Here is a 21,790-nt window from a genome sequence, read left to right as displayed (position 1 = left end):
CTCAGGGCTATATGTGGATGTGCTTATGTATAGATGACCCAGAAGGAGCAGGGTGGCCTAGACTGCCGGGAAAAGCATTTGGGACAGGAGAATGGAATGTCTTTCTTAATGGTTGGGCTTATTGTCTTACAGAGGTGGAAGTCCTGGGCATGGTGATCCAGGGCTATTTTCTTCTTCTTTTTTAATATTTATTTTTGAGAGAGAGAGAGATATGGTCAGGGAAAGGGGAGAGAGAGAGGGCGACACAGAATCTGAAGCAGGCTCCAGGCTCTGAGCTGTCAGCACAGAGCCTGATGTGGAGCTCAAAGCCACAAACCACAAGATCATGACCTGAGCCGAAGTTGGACGCTTAACCGACTGAGCCACCCAGGCACCCCTCCAGGGCTGTTTTCTGTGTGGAAGGAGGAGGATGTGTTGGTGTGAATGTTTGCCGTTCCTCCTTGTGGGAGTCAGTTCTCGGGTCACCCATGTGCATCTTGTGTGCTCTGAAGCTCAGAGCCAAGAATAGGCAAGTCTCTGAGCCAAAGTCATCAGCCTGCTTCTAGAAACGTGTCAGCGGATTAGCTTATTGGCTTTCCCCCTGAGTGGCATTAGCTCTCACCCCATCTCATGTTCACCATCTGGCTTTGAGTAAGAAGTCTTCAAGTGATCTCTCTTGAGCAGCCTGCTCTGTGCCAGGGCTTTCTGAGGGCTGTTCAGCTTTCTTCCTCATCAACCCCAGGACCCATTTCTCTCCAAGAAGTAGTCTGTTGTGTCCACACATATGCACACCTGGCATCAGAAGAATACTTCAGGCCTCAGAGGGAACAAAATCAGCTCAAAGGAGAATGAGTCTGTGTGGTCAGTGGCCTAAAGTCTTTTGTTGTCAAAACAAGTGGATTTGTCTTTAGGTAAGTTTTTAAAATGGAGTTGCTGGGGCGCTTGGGTGGCTCAGTCGGTTAAGCATCCGACTTCAGCTTAGGTCATGATCTCACAGCTCATGAGTTCAAGCCCCGAGTGTGGCTCTGTGCTGACAGCTCAGAGCCTGGAGCCTGCTTCTGATTCTGTGTCCCTCTCTCTCTCTGCCCCTCCCCTGTTCCCACTCTGTCTCTCTCTCAAAAAACTAAATAAGCATTAAAAAATAATAAAATAAAATGGAGTTGCTCCTGCCACAGAGAAAGCTCTTCCTGCCTGTGAGATAGTACAGTTTGTGCAGATTTTAGGAGAGCAAGACATACGAAGGGGCTGGGGTTTTTCTTCTTCACTGGAAAGCAAGGCCTCAGGTGGGCTGCGTAAATGAACCACCTCTCCTCCTCCCAGGGAGCTGGCTGCTTTCTCCTCTTAGGTTAATATACGTTGACTGGGGCTAAACGCCTGATGCTTCTGGACAGAGTCCAGCCCCTCAGCAGAGCAGCCGCACTGGGGAGATACAGCTGCTGGCATTAAAGGGCTAAGCCCTTTCCAGCTGCTTTGCTTTAACGGGAACTGCCTGCAGTCGGCAGCTTAACGGAGCTGTTTTAGCCCGATTAGGAGGAAATGACTAATCTCGGCATCTTCTCATGGCACTGGCCTGGAGGCTCTGGGGAAGATAACCCGGTAGGGTGGGAAGTGGTTGGATAAATGGTGTTGGAGTGCTAGGCGATTATCCCCTCAAAAATGGTGGTCCCTGCTTGACATGGTTTGTGTTTTATTTTGTCTCCATAAAAAAACATGGGGTTTTCTTCACTGGCCTCCCTGGCACTGAGGGAGGGGAGATGTTTACCATGTTGGGTGGCCTGGGTATTTATTTAAAAGCTGGAATAGAGTTGAGAGCATATGAGGACAATGGTGCCCGTCCCCCTTAGAGGAAGAAGACTTGAGACCCTCTCATGTGGTTCCCACTTTGGCCTTCCATTCCCCTTCGCTTTAAAATCTGACGTAAAGAGGGGCGCCTGGGTGGCTCAGTCAGTTAAGCATCTGACTTCAGCCCGGGTCACGATCTCGCGGTCCGTGAGTTCGAGCCCTGCGTCGGGCTCTGGGCTGATGGCTCAGAGCCTGGAGCCTGCTTCCGATTCTGTCTTCTCTCTCTCTGCCCGTCCCCCGTTCATGCTCTGTCTCTGTCTCAAAAATAAATAAACGTTAAAAAAATAAATAAAATCTGATGTAAAGAGCCAAGATCCAGAGGAGAAATGATCATTTTCTTGGTCATAAGATGCACTTAAAATATATTTTTTAAATATTTCTGAGGATTGGGATATCTTATAATCAATGACATCTTACAAATACAATGCAGTGTTTTTCTTTTTTAGTAGCTCATAAAATAGTGGTGCATCTTATTAACCATGTTATTTGGGCTAGAAGCGTTAGCTGTTCCTGGGAGGTAGGCTGTTGGCTAGACCAGATGTGGAGACCAGGGAACCTGCTACTTAGCTGTGGTTGAAGAGCTTTAAAACAGGGAGTTCTCTGCATCTGAAGGAGGCTGCAGGATAGGAAAAGCAGGGCTCAGCCTTGGGACATCTAGCGCAAAGAGGCAGGCAGGCAGGCAATGTGTAGGATAGGATCAAAATCTGTCCCAGTCATGACCCATCCTGGAGCCATTTCATGTGACCCCCGAGTTGGGGAAAGGTAGCGAAAAGCCATTGTGAATCAGTGAGGCTATGACCAAAATAATAGTACTTCCTGGTGGAGTTCTGAAATCAGTACATAGTACTGAAACATTGGGGTGCTTTAACACGTAAAAGAGACTAGAGGTCTGTTTGGGCAGGGAGCTGGGAGTATTTCTTGCAATCCTTTGTCTAATTTGCTCACCAAATCCAGAATATCAGAGGTCTTTCCTCCCTTGAAACTGGAAGGCCATGGTTCGGGGACCCATAAAAAAAAAAAAAGACAGTCAAGTTAAGGAAACTGTTGCCCTGAGACAAGGAGTAGAATAAAAACATAATTTTGTTTAAGAAGGTCTTCATGTTCCAATAGAGGTGTTCAAACAACTCCAGAGGGGTGTTCAGTGCCAGGATGGAGGTGTGTGCAGAGTGCTGTGGGAGCTCAGGAGTGGGCGGCTGGAGGCATAAGAGCCTCAGAGGTGATGACATTATAGCTGCGTCTCAGGATGAACAGGGCAGCTAGAGAGGGCCGGGAAGCACGTTCTGGGCGGAGAGGCACCTCCAGCCTGGTGCCTCATAACTGGACATCCCCAGCGACTGTCCTGGCCTCTCCTCTGATCTCGGCCCGGGCCCTGGCCTGGCTGGGCCTCGTTCCATATGTCCGTGGGGCTGGAGTGGAGTTGTTGGTCCCTGCCACCAGGGACCCAGCTCTAGCAATAACTGCCCCTTTAGCTGACTTAATCAGAGCTCTGACACAGTTTTCACTTCCTCCTTTTCTACGCATTAACTGCAGTCTATTAATTAGTGCTGTCGGACACCACACTCCCATAAACCACCTTCACTAACCGAGCTCCCCTCCAGCTTTTGCTAACTATGCACTGCTCCTCAGTGTAGCTGCCCCTCCCTGAGAGGTGATTGCACATCTTGGCTGTGCAGACCCCCCGCCCCAGCTACCCAAGTGGCCACTATTTGGCCAGATGCTTCTTGATTAGCTCTTAACTTCTCCCTTCCCTTCCTCACTCCCTGTCTTCCACCTGACATTGCTGGGGCCTGGCACTGGCTTGGGGTTAACATCCCTCTCGATCGGGAGCTCTCTTCTCGCGCTGCTTCAGGTCGTGAAGTGCAGTGCTGTGGGCCCGGAGGGACTGAGCCCATCGCTTCTCCTGACCCAGTGCACTCTCCCATCAAGACCCCAATTAGCTTGTTGCAGATCATTTGACCTTATTATAGATCAGAGGTCACAGACTTTGATATGTGCTACCTTTTATTTTTATTTTTTTTAATTGTTTTTTTAACGTTTATTTATTTTTGAGACAGAGAGAGACAGAGCATGAATGGGGGAGGGTCAGAGAGAGAGAGGGAGACACAGAATCTGAAACAGGCTCCAGGCTCTGAGCTGTCAGCACAGAGCCCGACTCGGGGCTTGAACTCACGAACCGCGAGATCATGACCTGAGCTGAAGTCGGACGCTTAACCGACTGAGCCACCCAGGCGCCCCTGTGCTACCTTTTAAACCCTCAGCAACGATGGCTGCTCCCCTTATGTTTTCTTAGCTTTCATATAAAATTCCAGATGTTCAAAGCCCTGCATCTTTTTACCCCCTTATATCTGCCCAGACTCCTTACTCTCATTCCCTCAGTCTTTCCACAAACCAGCTCTCAGCCATGATCACTCCAGTGCTCCAGTTCTCTGTTCTGGGGAGGTATTTCTTTCTTTCTTGGGTTTGATTCTTTTTTTTTTTTTTTTTTTTTTTTTTAAGTTTACTTATTTTTAGTAACAAAAGCCAATGTGGGGCTTGAACTCACAACCCCAAGATCTGGTTGCATGTTCTTCTGAGTCAGCCAGGAGCCCTTTGGGTTTGATTCTTGACTCCTTTCCTCTGGGATCTTCCTCCCCCCAACAGACTCATACACACACACTCCTTTGCTTAAGCTAACTAAGGCTGGGGAATGGGGAGGAAGTGTTTCCTTCTTTAGTACTAGCCGGCTGGGCTGCAACTGGGCTGCATTTGAAACTGCCGGGGAGGCTGCTGAGCCATTGGCAGAGGGAACTGCAGTCTACCGCAGAGATGGGGACAGCCCTACCAGCCACTGAGATCTGTGTCAGGTGCCTTGCTAAACACATACATCCCATGTGGTTCCAGCCCTCTTATCACATAGACCCCATTCTCCAGATGAGGAAAGTGAGGCAGGATCCTTAAGAAACTTGCTCAAGTTCACACAGCTACATAACTGCCTGAGCCTATATTTAAATGTTTTCAACCCTTTCAACCCGTATTATACCTTCATGTAGTCTTTTTTTTTTTTTTTTTTTTTTTTTAATTTAAACCATGGTGCACAGAAACCTTTAAGTCAAAGTGATTTTGTTTGGAAGGTGGAAGTCTCTGGATAATTCTCCAGCCTTCTCCTCCTCTCCCCTCAGTCCAAAGTCCGAGGAGCCTAAATGTGTTCCAGAGCTTGGCCCCTTCCTGGGCTCTCCCTTCAGCCTTGCACAGTGTGGTCCCAGTGTGTCCTCTTTACAGCCCCGAGGTAGCAGTGGGGGCGGGAAGTGGAGAGGGGCTTCCTGCCAGCCAATGGGGAAGCGACAGCCCAGGCTCTGTGCTCACATCATCTGCTCCTGCTAAGACAATCATCAACACAAAAGGCTAATTGTATTAATCACCAAGGCACCCCCTCCCTTTTGGGAGAATTATGAATTGCAATTGCAGATGGCTCCACTGATTGAAGGCAGTGCTCAGCAGGGAGAAGGGCCAGATCAGATTACACACCATTAATTAAAAACTTCCCCTGACAAACAGGAGGAAGGGCGGGCGCACCAAGGGTCTGCCTGGTTGGGTCTCCGTCCTCCCCATGGTCCTGCCCCCCATCCAGACCTAGGGGCCGGGACTGTGAAGCTTCATTGCCCCTGGCTGGAACCTCTGAATTTGGCTCCCTGAGGGCCAGCCCTTCCCTCATCCAAACAGATGGCTGGCTGTCCTATTAAAGGGCTCCAGAGAAGGAGAAACTAACCTTTGGTTACTCATTCCTGTGTCTAACTTTGGATGCTTTTCAGATTCTAACCTATTTCCTCACTTTTCATGAAGCTTGTGTCTTCTTGCTCTAGTCTGTTCTGACAGAGCACAACTCTAAAGATCTAGTTGTGAAATTAGCCCCCAGCTCTCTCTCCAAGCAGATCCCCTTACGTTTTTGGCCTGGAAGTTCCTGAGACAGAGGTTACACAGTCTGCTCTGGAGTAGTTGGGTTGGGGGGTGGGGGGCTCAAGTGTGGGTGTGCACTCTCGTCCAGCTGCCCCTCCCTTGGAGCATAGGCATCCTCAGCTGCTCTCATCCCGGCTCGTCTGAACCTGTAACTCCTGAATTCTCCTCTTGATCAATTACTGCCTCCCCTCCTTCCCCAGTCGCCCGGCCTCAGTCATTCATTCATCAAACTTTTATTGAGCACCCAGTGTGTGCTCTGCTCTGGGGACGCGGAGACAATTTGTCTAGGAGCTTCAGAGCCCACTGCAGGAGCTCCACCCCTCCTGCCCTCTTCAACCTTCTAGTTCTTGTTTCCTTCCCTCCTCTGGCTGCAGCTCAGATAAGCCCCCCCGGAGCTCTATTTTGGAGAATTCTAAGCTGGAGCTGGGGAGACCTTAGGGGGCTGTGGTACTGAGCTGGGTGACCTTTAGCAAGTCAATTACATCCTCTATACGCGCGTGTGCGCGCGCACACACACACACACACACACACACACACCCAGCTGTCCCTGCTTATGAAAGGGCACGAGAAGCCTCTGGGCTCTGAGAGATTGTGAAGATGGATGAGTGGGGCCCGGCTTGGAGAGATGTGAATAGTATTCTGCACTGACAATATTATAGAACGCTGAACACGGCCGCTGTGGCCACGAGCACTTGGGGACTCAGCTCTTGTTCTGTCACCCTGCCCTTGAAAGACTTTGGTAGCCCCTCCCATCCCCAGCGCCTTTGGAGACATCATGGAAAAGGACCTATCTTTTTTATGGATTTGGTTGCTGTATCTCAGGGTACCATGGTGATGAGCACCATAGAGATGAGAAGAAATGACTTTTATTGGCTTGTCTCTTTGTTCCGGTGTCCCCCCTCACCCCCCCTCCACACACACACACAAAGCTCCCAGGTCAGCAGACCCAGGAGAGAAGGAGGCAGGGCCCCGTGTAAGTGGAACAGATGAAAGGAGAAAAATGTACTCTCTTTTCCCTCCCTCTCAATCATCCCCCCATCTCTCTCTTTCTTCCTCCCTCCCATTACCAAAAGCAATTGTATTCAAACCCGATAATTACAGTAACAGCTACAATAATCATCATTTATTGTTTGTTTTTTAAGCATTTTAACTTCCAAAAACATTTTCCAATCTCTTGTTTTCACAGCAGGCCCTGGGGGAGGACTATGCCCATTTTATAGCTGGGGAAGCCGAGATCCAGGTAGGACCCCAAGTCATGGGGAGAGTATGTTTACAGCAGCTTGTAAATATTAGCAAACCAATTGAGACCTAGGAGTCCTTCAGAGGCACTGAAGGCAAATCTTGGTTTCTTGGGTCATTCCTGAGTTCTTACCATCCTTGGACTTAATAGCATTTTGAGGATCTTGGTAGAACTGAGAATGAGGCTGGAGACAGCTTGTGGCCCAGGTCATGGGCTGGGGGCTGGGATAGGGACTCCCCCCCCTCTCTGGATTGCTCCCATGAATGGGGATGGGGGATGGAAGGTGGGCAAACACCTGGAAAAGGCCTGTTTGGCCCAAACCTCCCTTGCCTATATGCTGCCCCTCTGCCAGCCCTAGAAAAGGCTCCTCTTTGTGTCAGCGCTTCCCAAGGATGGGGTCCTCTCCTGAGCATTTGGAGGTGTGAGGAATGAAGATCTATTGGAAGGGCTGTCTCTGTCCTCAGGAAGCCCCCACACTGAGGGCAGGTCCCTAGCCCCCAAACCATACCCAAGAGCAGAGATAATACCTTTGAGGAGCTCAGAGACTGTCCTGGGGCCTGATTCTTCTGGGAAGTCTGGCTCTCCCCGCCAAGGGTGGGGTGAGAAGTTGGGGCTCCCCGAGGTCTCTACATCTCTTAGTGTCTAAGCTGAGTGGCTGTCTGGGCTCCAATACTCAAGACAGGGGGGTCTGGAGGCCCAGGATGCCCACCAGAGTCCAGATGGATGAGAGAAGGGGAGGACAGTCATGAATTCCCCTGCCTCCTTCTGCTCTGTCCCATTAAGAGATGTAGGAGGAGGAAACTGAACAGATTTGCTCCCCAGATTCTTTCTATCCAGAAATATAATGCCAGGGATAGGGAGTGGCATTCCCTGCCCACCCTGTTAGGACAAGAGGCCAAGCCTCCTCGTCTTTCCTGCCCTCATCCACCCCCAACCCCGCTTTCCTTGTAAAACCTGAAGTCTAGTTCTACGAGGCATGCTACCCACCTAAAGGGCGCCTCTCAGAAGCCAGAAGGTGGGGGCCAAGTTCTATACCACCTGACATGCATTGCCCATTTCAGTGTCCCCTGAACGGCACTGGGATTCTTTCTTCTCGGGCTCCACCCCTGTCATTTTCTCCACTTCTTCAGTGCCCATGAGGATGACCAGTCGCTGGGCCATGGTTCTGGTGTCAGGGAACAGGATAAAGTTGTAGATCAGCGAAGCCAGGACAGCTCCTGTCAGGGGTCCCACCCAGAAGATCTGCAAAAGCAGAGAGAAGTAGGTGCCCCAGTCAGGAGCTATGAGGATCATAGGGTAGCTTTGGGATCCCTGCCCGCCTCCCTAGTGTTGGCTCCGTCGTCCGGGACCCCTCGAGCTGCTGCAAGTTGACAAAATTGAGAAGCAGGTGTTCTGCCTTTCAGGTCCCTGCAGGTGAGGTGACCTTGCCTTCAATAGGGTGGGCCCAGTCTCCTCACCACTCTGTTTCCCTCCTCTCCCCTCCCGTGTTCCAACCAGAAGCCCTGGCTAGTGCTGTTCCTGTCTCTGCTGGTGTGTGTGTCTATTTCTGTTTGTCTTTTTCTTTATCCAAGTTTGGAAACTGGTCCAGCTGGAGAAAGTGAATAAGGAAACAGCCAGGACTTAAGGCCTGGGCCAAGGCTGCATCTCCTGTCCTGGCCCATTTATGGACATTCCACTGGGTACTCTGGGCTATTGAAGCTGGAAAGACAGGAAATACAAGCCAGGATACTCGCTTTTGTCTTCTGAGCTTAGGGAAACCTCCTCTGGGGGTCAAGATGGCCTGTGGTAGGGGGCCTTGTCTCCCCAAGTCCCTGTGAACCCACCGCTGGTGAAAGCCACAATCCCTATCTCCCCTGCTCAGGCTCTCCCCACCTAATGGCTGCCAGTACAGGCTCTCACCCAGTGGACCGTGAACTTCCCAACGACGATGGCGGGGCCGAAGGAGCGGGCTGGGTTCATGGAGCAGCCGGTGAAGTAGATCTGGAGGGGCAAGTGGAGGTTTGTGGTGTGAGGAGGCTTAAAGCAGGCCTGGGAGGGGACAGCCTCCTCTGCCCTGGCTTAGAGCCCCGGCACCCGCCTTGGGCACTGCCGTATCCTGGGCCCGGACTGTGGGAACACAGCCTCGGCCCAACGCATTAGGGGCTCAGGGAGGGACACTTCCTGGCCTTCAGGGCCTCTGCAGTCTCCCCAAGGAGGGATCAGTGTGTGCATACACACAGTGCCCTCTTTGCCTCTTACCCCAATGAGATGGCCCAATGCCACAGAGATCCCAATCACGATAGCTGGGGAGCCCGATGCTTGACGGTTGTTGGTGGAAGCAAAAACACAGAGCACCAACTGCAGGGTCAGAACCAGCTCCACTGCCACGGCCTGGCCAGTTGAGACATTGCTCTGGACCTGGGTGAGGAGGAGGCTATGCTGTAGGCGAAGGGGTCTCTGCCAGGGGTTGGTGACCCCATTGGACCTCATTGCCTCACTGTGAGGAGGTGATGCCTCACCACCGCCAAGTCCAGGACTTAAGGAGATGAAGGATCGGGGACAGCTGGCAGTAGAGTTCGGGTCAGCCCTGGACATTTGCTGCCTGCAGAAACGCGTGGCACCCCCTCCTAGCCCACCGGTTTGTTGAGGCCAGTAGCTGGCGACAGGCTCAGGACTGGTGGGGAAGGGAAGGCTCAGAGCAGCTGGGGTGCATGTTTTCAAGCAGCCTGGGAGGAGACCGTGGGTAGGAGTGGAAGGAGGAGACTTGGGGAAGTAGGTGGAAGGATAGATGATTAGGGGAATCTGGAGGAGTGAGGCCTCAGGGTGCTGAGGAAGGAGGAACATGGGAACACAGAGGAGCAGGGCACATGGGGCGGACCTGGAGAGAAGAAGGGCATGCCAGGTCTCCTGCATTACCCACAGCCCTCCCCCCCCCCCCGCCCCCCGCTACCCTGCCTCTTAAATGCCTGGTCCTTCCCTGACTCTTACTTCTTAGTTACAGCTTCTCTCTGTTCTACCTGTTCCTCGTACCATAACACCACTCCTGCTCTGCCTGCACTAAGGCCACAGTCTGGTTCCCCTGGGTCCCAGGGCCCAGCCCAGAGCAGGTAAGGAGCACGTGGTCAAGTTATCACCTCCCTGTCCCCTCTCCTCAGGCCTGGTCCTCCACCCTTACCACCTGTGTGGGCATCCCTTTTCTGGCCCTGCTGGGTGACCCTCCCTGCACCTACCATGTTAATCCCAAGGGTCTCTTGGATGTCTCCTGGTATGACCGCATAAAGCACTGAGGCCCCCACAATGGCCCCCGTCAGCTGAGCAGCCACATAGGCCACGGCACGGGGCAGGGAGATTTGGGAGCTCACGAGGAAGGCCAGCGTCACAGCAGGGTTGATGTGGGCCCCGCTGGCCTTCCAGGTGACCTGCACAGCCACAGCCGTGACCAGGTTGAAGGTGATGGCGGTCTGTAGCATGGTGGGACGCGCCGAGGGCCAGGGCAGACTGGAGCCCACACCAAAGAACACGTACAGCCCTGTGGCCAGGAACTCAGCAAACAGCTCCTTGCTGATAGCTCTCCAGAGCTGGCCCAGCAGCATCCTGGCCAAGCCTCACCCGCCAGGCCACACGGTGTCCTGGTCCTGCTGCTTTGGCTGCCGCCTCTACTCCTGGGGCCTCTTGCCTCTGATCTTCGCTGTCTCCTGGGGTCTCTTGCCTCTGGCCTGCTCTGGCTGTCTCACTGTGTTGAGGCTCCTCTGGCCCCCACCTAGTCAGACTGTGCAGGGAGCAGGCGCACAGGATTATGTGTGTCTGGGTGGGTGGGAGGTGCAGGGCTCATATAAGGAGTGGTGCTCACACGCTTGCCCCACCCTGAGCTCACCTGACAGCTGGGGGAGGGGGGCGGCCTCCAGGTGCTGAGCTGGAACCTCCAGGTTCCTAAGCTGGACGGGCCTCACTCTGCGGCAGGCACAGGCCTGGCCCAAGGGTGGCAGGTACAGGAGTCATGGTGGGCATGGGATTCCAGGGTGCTCACATCCCGATGTCAGCTCAGAGGCAGCAAGCTCGCCAGGTCCCCAAGTCCAAGGCCTGCTTCAGAGGCTCCTGTTGTCCCGGTCCCCTCTGCCTGCAGGCTCTGCCTCCAGATGGGCTCACACTATTCTATGCCCCATAAACCCAGATGTGAAATGAAGCTCTTTCTCCCTTTCCCACCCAAACCCCTACTCGTAGAAAGCAGATGTGAATAGAGTCAACTTTACTAAGGACATGGGCCTGTGTGGGTGCAGAGGGGACAGAGGGAGGAGGGGTTTATTCCACAGCTAATGAGACGACATGCATGGCAGTGGAGAATTTCCCCTGCCAGCTGGGAATTTCCACTGGTCCTTCACTGCATTGTCCGTGCCCCTTTCTGTCTCCCTTGCCCACCCCCTCCCTTTCAGCCCCTTTCCCCTCCACTAACTGCTCTCCTCCTTCTCGGGGGCCTGAACAATTCTGCTCAAGCCTCTCACAGGGCAGCCGAACACTTTTTGTGGCAATGCTGGCCCTGAGGTCACCCACGCCCTAGGCTCTTCCCTTTTAACCCCAGCAGCATGTCGAGGTATTTTCTCAAACAAAGGTGCTCCTTCTCTCCCTAAGAAGAATCGGTGTGGCTGTTAAGATAACAGTTTTCATCTTTTAACCACACGGGTGTGCCCTGACCTTGCCCCTGGCCAAATCTCCCTGCTCAGTTGATATCCCCCGGTTGTCCTTAGGCTCCTCAAATGCAGCCTGTCTCAGAAGGAGACCCTCATCTCTCTCTGTGCCCCCCCCCCCCGCCCCAATGCACTATTCCTGTTTTCTCCAGCTCTGTTGGGGGCACCTGGGAAGCATCCTTGACCCTCCTCTCCCTCCTGCCCCCAACCAATAGTGGCATCAAATCCTGCTGATTTTGAATCTTAAATATTTCTCGACTGTGCCCTCTTTTTGCCACCCCTGCTGCCCTGCGGCCTTTAACCATTCTCTCCGTCTGCTCCCTCACTCAGCTCCAATCAATTATCCACACTGCAGCCTGAGTGATCTTTCTAAAATGCAAATCTGATCCTGCTGTTCCTCTGCTAAAATCCCTTCAAAGCATCCCTCATGCCTGGCCTACAAGGTCCTCTGGGATCCTGCTCTTCCTACCTCATCTCTCCCCGCTCCCTGCTTTGTCCTTTACCCGGTGGCCTCACCAAAGGGCCAGTGGTTCTGGAACACTCCGTTGCTGGTCTTTCCTTGGCGGATGCCCTGTCTTCTTCTCAGAGAGCCCTTCCTACGTCCTTTGCTTGGGTAACTCCTAACTCATCCCTAAGGCTCAACTTCAGTGTCACCTCCTTTCCTGGGTGAGGGAGGACCCCTCTGCGTACTCCCACCACACCTGGGCATTTTCATACACTCCAGTCACCACAGAGTGCTGTCATGGTGTTAATGTGCCTCCTTAATGAGGCAGTGAGTCCCTCAGGGAGCAGGAGCCAAATTTCGCTCATCCCCACATACAGTGCTGTGCACAGGGATTAGCCATAGTTGGTGCTCAGTAAATATCTGTTGAGTGAACGAATGGACGAATAAAAGCTTCCTGACCTCCTGGAGGCAGGTGACTTTCGTATCTACTTCATCTCAGCCAGCTTATTCTTACGGCCTCATACCTGTCTCACCTGGGATCGAACCCTCTGAAATCTTGCAGGGGAACATCCAGCTCTAATTATAGGTTCTGTCCATCCACCCTCTCCCATCTCAGTCCCTGTAAAATGCCTCCCTCATTCCCTCTCTGTGCTTCCAGCCTTCCTGGCCTCACCCTTCCCCCGACCCCCCAGATCCCCAGGTGGTCAGCGCCCCACCGTCCTGGCTCCCTGTTCTCTTTGCCCCACCTCCTGCATCTCTCCCATTTCATTCTCCTCCACAGCTCTTTGCCTTGATCTGCACTGCTGAGCACTGCTGGAGAAACTTGTCCATCCGTGCAGACTTTTGCCATGACAAGTCCATGGTCTCTGGCCTCAGCAGGGGCCGCCAATCTGCTCAGCAATCCTTATGCCATCCTCAGTCTGCTCGCTCTCTCCCCATTCTTCTAAGGCCTACTTCCAACCTTGCCCAAGCTCTCCAAGTGCCCCCATTCCAGCTTTCTTCCAGAGGATCAGCTTGCCTCCTGTCCCACCTGGAAAGAGACACTCGCAGGCAAGACTTCTTCCTATCCTTCCTGCCAGCCACAAACTCACCTGCCACTGCCCCGTGCCCTCACCAGCTTCCCTCGGGCCCTGAAGAAGAGGCAGCCCTTCTTTTGCATCCAGTCGGGGGGCTCCTCCTTGTGCTCCTGGCTCCCTTTGAGTGACAGACACCCTTTCAGGGCTGGTTCCAGTCTCCTCTGGGGTTTTCACTTCTCCCTCTCCTGGATGCTTCTTGATAACAGGCCTAGAAAATCCTGTAGTAGAGAGACCATTGGCTTCTTATGCCTTTCCTCTTTGTCTCCCTTTCAAGACTTTGCTCAGGTCTAGTTCCACCCTGAAGCCTGCCCTGATATTCCCCTCCAGCCAGTGGCTACTTCTGGCTTCGACCTCCTTAGTGCCTCCCCTGTTCCAGTGCAAACTCCCATGCTTGCCTGGTATAAAAGAGGCTTTCAATAAATGCTCGAGAAATGAAGGAATGTGGCCACAGGGGTAGTGTAGGTGACATTCCTCCCTAGTTCGGTAGGTTCTCTGCTTAGGGGTTGTCCTAGGGAACCTCAAGGGCATCTCTCTCTCTCCCTTCCTGCAGACAGGGCCTCAAAGGGCTTCCCGACACCTTACCTAGCTTCGCTTTCTGCACCTGTCCACCAAGCAGCACTAATGCCTGTCTGTTAAGAGCCTTCGATAAGATAATACAAGCAAAAGCAATTGCACACTGCCATGTATACTTCACCCCTGACCAATATGTAACTTCTGGGAGCTCAGTTTCCCCGTTTTTAAATGGAGACAATTCCCACTTCCCCATGTGTCATCAGGGGCAAATGTGCTGACACCAGAAGAGTGTCTCTGAGCCAGAAAATTTTGGCTGTTAGGATTGCCGCTCCCCTCACCTCTCCAGTGAGAGGGGTGTGAGGACTGAGCAGGGCTGGGAGGGGTCCTGGCTGCTATGGCAGTTCCAAGGCTAGTGGCTCCTGCTCTGGGCTCTGGAGGCTGAGAGAATCAAGTACAAGAGCAGCTCTTGTCTCCAGCTGGCCTAGAGCTGAGCCTCCTGTGGCCCTGTCTGGCCCAGAACAAGGTCCTTCAGCCCCTGAGGCCAAGTGAGCCTTGTCCAGGGCTTGCTCCCACGCCAGCTCCTCCCCGGACCCCGCCAGTCCTGGGCTCTACTGCTAAGCTCTGAGGTCCCTTATGCTCAGAGGCTTTTTGCCAAGGCCCCACACCTGGCTGTCTACAGATGCCTGTCAGGTGGCCGTGTGCTTTCAGCCTCCTAGAGCCCTGTCTCTGGGCACTCCAGCCCGCTGGGGTGGCTGTGTCTGTCAGGGAGCGGGGTGTGTATAGGTGCATGTGCACAAGGGGCAGTGTGAGCTCTGACCGAGGTCCTCTCAGCTTGGGGAATGGAGAGGGAGCAAAAGGGAGGGGACATACTGGGAGAGCAGGGAGAACGAAAGCCCTCCAGAAAGGGAAGGGTTCAAGGCAGCTTCCCTCGCGTCGTCTCACCAATCCTCCCGAATTGTGGAGGCTTCATCCACACCTGACCGAGGAAGCTGAGGCTCCGAGAGCCAACCCTCTCCTCAACCCCTCGTCCTGTCCACCCCCCCTAGACAGCCAGCCTTACGTCCTTTCTCTGCCTTTAAGCCCAGCCCTCCTCCATCTCCCCATTGTGTCCCCAAGTCCACCTTCCTACCTGGTGAAAACCAGCAGCCCCTGGGCAGAGAGGGGGAGGAATCAAGGCTCTTCCCAGGTTCCATTTCTAGGTGGAGCAGAGGGTCAGGGGTGACTGAGCATGTGTGTGCTTGGGTGTGATGCACACATATGCCCCTCTGAGAACACAGGGAGCCAGGCTCCTAGATCTGGTCCTCACCAGCCCTGTGACAGAATGGAAGTGGGTTGATGTGGCTCTTTCTCTTTCTCTCTCTCTCTCTCTCTCTCTCTCTCTCTCACACACACACACACACACACACACACACACACACACGGAGCAGTCAATGCCGAGAAGACACAGCCCCTTGGGTACAAGTGAAGGTCAGCGTAGACGCGCGGGGTTACTGTGTGCGTGTTCATGTGTGCGCAGGCTTCTGTGGGCTCCGGACCCAGCCGCGCGGATCACACACCAAGGAACACAGCGCCCTCTGCTGGCCAAACAGCCCGCCGCTGCTGCTTGTCCGCCCAAAGGCCTTGGACCCCTCTCGTCCTCTGGCCAGGCCAGGTGGGTGCCCCACCCACCCCTGAAGATCTGTCTCCCATAGGCCCACCGTTCACCTCCTTATGCTCCCCCTGGGGCCCATCCAGAAAAGGAACGCAGGTCGCTGCGCTGGAGGGAGAGGCCAGCCTCCCAGTCGTGTCTGTGCCTGTACCTGAGTCATGTGGGGACTAGAGGGGAAGGGATCCTCTCCCTTCTGCACCTCCTATCCTCCACCTCTATAGTGGACTGGGGGCAGCTGCTTCCTGGTGGCTTAGGCGACCCAGGCCCGTACCCCCATGTGGCTAGAGCCGGGACCCAGGACTTGTGTTAGAGGAAGCCTAGCAGCAGCGGATTCGGTGGACGAGGTCCCCCCCTGCTGGTCGGAGCGGGCATTTGCGGCCTGGCTCCATGGTAGGGGCCAGGGGTCGGATGAGGCAGGTGAGGGCTGGGAAGTCTGCTCCTCCTCACCCACGGTCCCTGGGGCTGCCGCTGGCCAGCCAGGGTCCATCGTTTCTCCCACCCCTTCTCAGTCCATCTCCTGGCCCTACTATCCCCTCCTCTTCCGAGGCAAAACTGAAGACCACGGGGAGAGGTGTCCATTCCAGAGAGAACCAGGAACTCGGGTTCAAACACCTGCAGGAGAGCAGAGGCCCAGAACCAGAGTGTGGCTGGGGTCCCAGATGTGTATGCGCTGGTTTCTTTTCGCATTAGTTTATTGAGCACTGACTCTGAGGTGCTTGGTCCTGTTTGCACCAGCATTTTCCTTCCATCTACTGTCTCATTTAGTGCTCAGAACAATTTATGAGGTGGGTACAAGTATGCCCATGTTACAGATGAGGTAATTAAAACTCAGCCTGTGTTACCCAAAGTTGCAAAGCAGGATTTGAGCTCCAAGCCAGACTCCTTAACTATGACGCAGGACTGTGTCCCGAGCTGCTCATCTGCACGACTTCCACCATTTTTTCCCACAGAGAGCCGACTGGTCCCAGGAATCTCACTCCCTTCATCTTAGACCATTCCCACAGCAACCCTGTGAGGGAAGCATTTTTAAACCTTGTTTTATAGCTGAAGAGATGGAGACTCAGTGAATTTAAGGCGGCTGCCTAAAGAGTGTCAGTGACAAGGGGACAGGCCAGATAAGAGCAGAGCTACAGGCCTACCGGGGAAGATGGTGGGAACAGTGGCTGGCAGAGGCAGGAGAGAGGAGGCCCAGGAAAAGGCTGGACTGGCTGTGGCTTCTGGGTATGTGTGTGGGGCGGACAGGGGTTTTTTCCCTCTGACTGCAGGCTCCCAGCATGGCACCTTTTTGGAAGAGTGAGGTGTACAGAGGGGAGTCCAGGGCTGTGCCTCCTCCGTGATGACAGACCTGGCTGATCACCCCCTTGGCATCTCAAGGGGCTGCTGGCTAGTTCACTTCTCCTCTCCCCGGCCTGGCACTCCCTGGCCCCAGTGCCAGGCCCTCCTCAAGTGGCCCAGACTTGACATAGCTGAGATGGGAGGGGCAAGCAGGCGGGTGGCTTGGTGAGGACCCCTCCTCTGCTCTCATGGCTCGCTCCTGACCTCTTGCTCTATTTCCATATTTGGTCTCTCTCCCTCACCCTCTCTCTTCCTGACCTCGTCTCTATGACTCTCTAAGCCTCCCCTGGCCTCTGCTTCCCTGTCTATCCACAGAGAACTGTGGAGATCATGGGGAGTGTAGGGGATGATGAAGAGGAGACAGATTGTCCAGAGGGACAGAGGTGTCCCAAAGAGAGGCTCTGGGGAGAGATGAGGGAGAATATCAACATCAGTGGTTTATTGGGAAGCCCCTACCCCAAACACCAGCAGCCCTGCCCCGTGCATTCTTGAGCAGAAATAAATAAGGCAGCATTTAATGAACCGGTCTGTCTCCCTCCTAAGGCAATCTGGGGAGGGGTGGCCTTTGCTGTCTTAGGGACTAGGACCCCTCCGGTTCTTGAGGAGGGGTGGAGGAGGGTGGGGGCTTGCACACTGCAGGCCAGCCCCCCTCTTCCTGGCCTGGCTCCGGGGCAGCCTGTAAGCTTGGTGGTACTTTCACAGTCTCTGAGGTCTGACCTCAGGGCAGCAGTCTGCCCTGTCCCAGAGAGACCCTTCCCCATCAGTCCCCAGTCCCTGGCCCCTGCCCCTGCCCGAGTCCCATCATGGGTTCCTGCTCCCATCCCTAACTGTGAAGCTGGGGGAGCCAGCACCTCCAACCCAGCCCAGAGGACCCAGCGGTGGGGGAAGGAAGCTTTGCTGTCATATATATATATATATATATATATATATATATATTTTTTTTTCCCCTGAGGTTCAGGGGCTGAGGGTCTGGCCCGTGCCTGACACTGGTCAGCGGGCGGTCAGCTCCATGGTCTTCTTTCGCTCCTCTCGCTGTTCCTCCCAGTCCTCCTCAGGCTCATACGTGCCCTTGACGATGGCCACGCGCTCGCTCAGGCTCAGGGAGTTGGGGAAGAGCAGGTAGAAGTAGAGGATGGCAGCCAGGATGGCCCCCACAATGGGCCCTACCCAGAAAACCTGGCGGGGGGGGGGGGGGAAGGGCAGCATCAGGGAGCTGAGTCTCAGGCCTCAGAGACCCACAGCTCCCCCTGCAGAGGACAGACCCATGGGCCCTCAGAGAAGATGGATGTACAGAGTTCCAGACCTCCAGAGCGAGAGACTGTCTCCTGACTCAGGAACAGATACGCTGATACCCTATTCTCCAGGGACAGGGACATGGACCACAGACACTCAGATCCTCAAAGGAGACAGATCCCCAGAAGGACAGCACCCCCCCCCCAACCTCACCCTAAAGAGAGACAAATGACCCTTCAGAGGAAACAGACATATAGATCCTCGGAGAGACAACAGAACTCTCGCTTCCACATAGGGAGAGAGACCCTGAAGAGAGGGAATGTGAGTTCTCAGATAGATTGTCCAGAGGGACAGGCCCACAGGAGGGAAGACCCTCCCAACCCCTCAACAGGAGCAGATAAATAAAACATCAGAGAGGACAGACACACAGATATGCCACCTTCCATGCCCCACCCCAGAAGGACAAACACAAAATCCTCAGAGATCAACACAGAGGAACAGAACTTCCCCTCCCTAGAGGGACAGACACACATAGTCCCCACGCTACCCCGGTCCTTGTGCTGGCTGCATCCCATCCCCTTCTGTATCCCGTCCTTTCTCCAGCCACACCTCCCAGGGCCACCCCCAAGCTCTGGGCCCACAGCATCCAGACAGTCCTGGGAGCTCCTGGCCAGGTTTTCAGGCTCTCATTGCCAGGGAGCCAGGGGAGGGCCCAGACTCACCCAGTGAGCGGGGCTGAAGCGCTTCATGACCACTGCAGGGCCGAAAGAGCGGGCTGGGTTCATGGAGCAGCCAGTGAAGTAGATCTGGACAGAGAGAGGCAGGTGGTGAGGAGGGCAACATGCTTGTCCACTCCTAAAGGCCTGGTCTCTCCCAGGGTCACCCAGAAGTTCAGGGGCTCAACCAGGTCTCTGACTCAAGTCTCCTGGTTCCTAGGCTGGTGACCTCTCCCTCCACAGGTCCCTCCCTATGCGCCACTCTTTCTGCTCAAGTCCTGTGCTTGGACTTGATTTCCTGCCTCCACCCCAACTCCCACTTACTCCCATCTTTCCTCAGGCTAGAGAAGATTTGGGGGCGTCCAGCCTGGGACAGGGTACGGCCGCCCCACTCTAGGCCTTAACTGCTGGGATGTTGCGCGAGGGCCCTATTATTTGCCTGAGGGGCTCCGCACAACTCCAGCCAAGTGGCAGCATTGCTCACCCCCACGAGATGGCCCAGTGTGACAGACAGGCCGATGGACAGGGCTGGAGAGCCCACAGGACTGGTGCGGCGGGAGTCCGTGGAGGAGAAGACGCAGAGCGCCAGCTGGAAAGTCAGAATCAGCTCCACCACCATAGCTTGACCCTGTGTTGTGTTGTTGTTGAGCTGAAAGGGGAGGGTGGGTTAGAACATCTGCCTTCTAGCTCTATGGCCAGCGGCTTGGGGGATGGCACTTTTCGCCTCCACGGACACGGACAGCCAGGGCACCTGGAAGCCAAGCCTTGCACACGGAGAGGTCATTTGCTGAAGAGATTATATACTTCGTGGGGTGTGCAAAGCTTAGGGCACAGGCCTGTGGCGGAGGAGCAGAGTGTGAGGGGAGCCTTTCTTGGACAAGGTCCTGCCAACGGTTCTGCCCAGTCCCAACCCCCACAAGCTGGCATTTACCCTCCCTCCTGTGGGCAGCTACCCAGTTTGCCGACTGCACCCCCTGCCTGCCTCCCGCCCGTGTCTGACCCGCTGCCAGTGCCAGCCTCAAACCCGTCTCTCCGGTGGGGCTGACTCACAGTTTGACAATGGTCGAGAAAATCCTCCTCTGTGTTTGATTAATGAACCCAGTTTGCATGGGACATGGGGACTGAATCTGGGGCTATGGGAGGGGGTGGAGGCAGGGACCGGGAGCAGGAGCCCATATTCAACAGACCCTACGCAGTGACACCACATTAGGGGCTTCCCAAGCATGGATTCTAAATGTAATCCCCTTGGCACCTGCTGTGGTGGGTTATGACCACCCCCATGTAATGGCTGAGAAAAATGAGACCCAGAGGAGCCAGGGGCACCCAAAGCCAGGATTACAACCCATCTCTTTCTGATGGTTCCACAAAACCACTACAATAAGGAGTGGGACAGGAGCAGGGAAGGTCCCAAGGGGAAGGCAAAACTCCGGTTTGAGACACGAGAAAGCCGGAAGTTTCCGGCAAGAAAGGAGGGACAACAGGCAACAGGAGAGGCTTCACGGGAAGAGCTGCAGGAGGGGAGTGGGCAGGGGAAGGGGGCATGAACCAGGGAGGCTGAACAGGGAAACACACCAGCCTGGAGACTCATCTTTCTGCCCTTCCTGGCAAGGGTGTAAGTGGCTCATTCTGTGGCACCCACCCTCAAGATGGGCTCTACGGCCCTGGTCAGGAGCCCACCCCAGGGTCCCTGCCCCACCCTAGCCCCGTGGTCACTCACCGCGTTGATGGCCAGATTGCCACGGGCATTGATTGGTGCCAGCCCATAGAGGATGCCGGCCCCGGCAATGGCACCCACCAGCTGGGCCACCACATAGAAGACAGCCCGGAGCAGGGAGATCTGGTTGCCCACTAGGAGGGCCAGGGTGATGGCGGGGTTGATGTGGCCTCCGCTCACGGGTCCCAGGGCCTGGGCCAGGGTGCCTATGGCCAGGCCGAAGGCCAGCGAGATCTGCAGGATGCTGGGCAGCGCCGACGGCCACTTGAGGGCCGAGCCAAGGCCGAAGAAGACGAAGATGAGGGTGGCCAGGAACTCCGCGAACACGGCCTTGAGGAAGGCCACGGAGCACACCTCTTTCTTCATGGTGGCCGCGGGGGCCTGGCGGCGGCGGCCGCGGCGGGGGACGCCCGTCGGGGCTGCGGCGCAGGGGGCGGGGGGCTGGCTCCCGGACGCGGCGCGCTCTGCGGCGCCCACTGCGTGGCTAGCGGCCTGGCACGGACCCGGCAGGGGCGCGCTATATAGAGGGCGGGCGCCCTGCGGCGGGGGGGCGCGCGCGGGGGAGCAGTGGGCGGCTCCCACGCCCGGGGCGCAGCGCGGCGCGCAGGGAGGGAACCTGGCGGCCACCGCCGGCTCGCCGCTGCCCCGGGCCCGGCGAGCCCCCGGCCCGGCGCCCGCCCCCCCGCCGGGGCCGCAGCGGACCCGCCCGGGCCACGTGACCCAGGCGGCCGTGTAGACCGGCCGGGTGGCTGGGGACCCGCGCATGGTGCGCCCCGGGCGGCTCCTGCGCTCTCCTCCGCGCTGCTTGTGCCGGCTCCCTGTGAGACTTCTCCGGTTCCGGCCTCGCCGGGCCGACTGTTCTCGGGCCGTCTACCTCCGCTGACCTTCTATCTCCGTCCTTGGTCTTCCCCTTTTCTTCTCCTCGGGTCCTGGGTCCAGCTCCTCCTTTTCCTCCTGTGACCCGGGCATCCTGACCCGGCCTCACTCCCGGCAGGGCTGGAATGATGCGATTCCCCAGAGGGCAGCTCCACTCAGCTCCCTGCCCGGCGATGGCGGGGGCGGGTGGCCGGGCTGGGCCGTGCGGGGCGGTCCGGCCGTCGTGGGCCTCTCCCTGGCCAGGCCAGGCCAGGCTGGCTTCCCGGGTTGGAGCGGGGGCGTTTTGGGAAAAGCGGGCACAGTGCCAGCCTGTCCTGCGCTCGGCAGTCCTCGACGCCCGGTAGCCCCAGGAGGCGCCCTCTCCTGGGCAGCCCTGCCAGCCCCTCCGGGGGTGCAGAACTCGGGATTCCAGTGAGTCCCGAAGAGGGTGGCGGCTGGGAGTTCACTTTGTCCATGGGACGGGAGGGAGCATGACCGGCTTCGGTTTTGCTTTGGGTCAGAGACGAGCCCCTGGAACTAGGGGTGGGGGGTGCTGGCGCACCACCGACCTCCTGCGCCTGGTCTTGGCCTCTCCTGCCT

General features: G+C 55.6%; 2 protein-coding genes and 1 long non-coding RNA gene across 4 annotated transcripts in view; 1 reads left to right on the top strand and 2 right to left on the bottom strand.

Moving 5' to 3' along the window:
• The window catches only part of LOC144616913 (uncharacterized), a 56,060-nt gene continuing 34,270 nt past the window's right edge, over positions 1-21,790 (top strand). The window contains exon 1 of the long non-coding RNA XR_013556769.2: positions 1-890. This is a non-coding gene — a long non-coding RNA (uncharacterized LOC144616913). The remainder of the gene's footprint in view (positions 891-21,790) is intronic.
• On the bottom strand, positions 6,850-16,968 carry AQP6 (aquaporin 6). Of its 2 annotated transcripts, XM_081796152.1 has the most exons (4): positions 10,204-16,968; positions 9,233-9,391; positions 8,894-8,974; positions 6,850-8,236 (listed from the first exon to the last, which is right to left on the bottom strand). In XM_081796152.1, the coding sequence occupies exons 1-4, from the start codon at positions 10,564-10,566 to the stop codon at positions 8,024-8,026; spliced, it is 816 nt and encodes a 271-aa protein (XP_081652278.1). In that variant the 5' UTR covers positions 10,567-16,968; the 3' UTR covers positions 6,850-8,023. The 2 variants fall into 2 exon arrangements, with proteins under 2 accessions (XP_081652278.1, XP_078306011.2); XM_078449885.2 differs by lacking the exon at positions 10,204-16,968 and having other exon boundaries at positions 9,233-10,097.
• Positions 17,085-21,471, bottom strand: LOC132694405 (aquaporin-5). The gene is made up of 4 exons (XM_060657684.3): positions 20,339-21,471; positions 19,106-19,270; positions 18,628-18,711; positions 17,085-17,848 (listed from the first exon to the last, which is right to left on the bottom strand). Exons 1-4 carry the CDS (start codon positions 21,098-21,100, stop codon positions 17,663-17,665), a joined length of 1,197 nt encoding a protein of 398 aa, XP_060513667.1. The 5' UTR covers positions 21,101-21,471; the 3' UTR covers positions 17,085-17,662.

This window comes from Panthera onca, chromosome B4 (genome assembly GCF_046562875.1).
Source record: "Panthera onca isolate mPanOnc1 chromosome B4, mPanOnc1 haplotype 2, whole genome shotgun sequence".
NCBI lineage: Eukaryota > Metazoa > Chordata > Mammalia > Carnivora > Felidae > Panthera > Panthera onca.
Note: the sequence above shows the minus strand (reverse complement) of the source record. Positions and strands in the feature narration are given on the sequence as shown.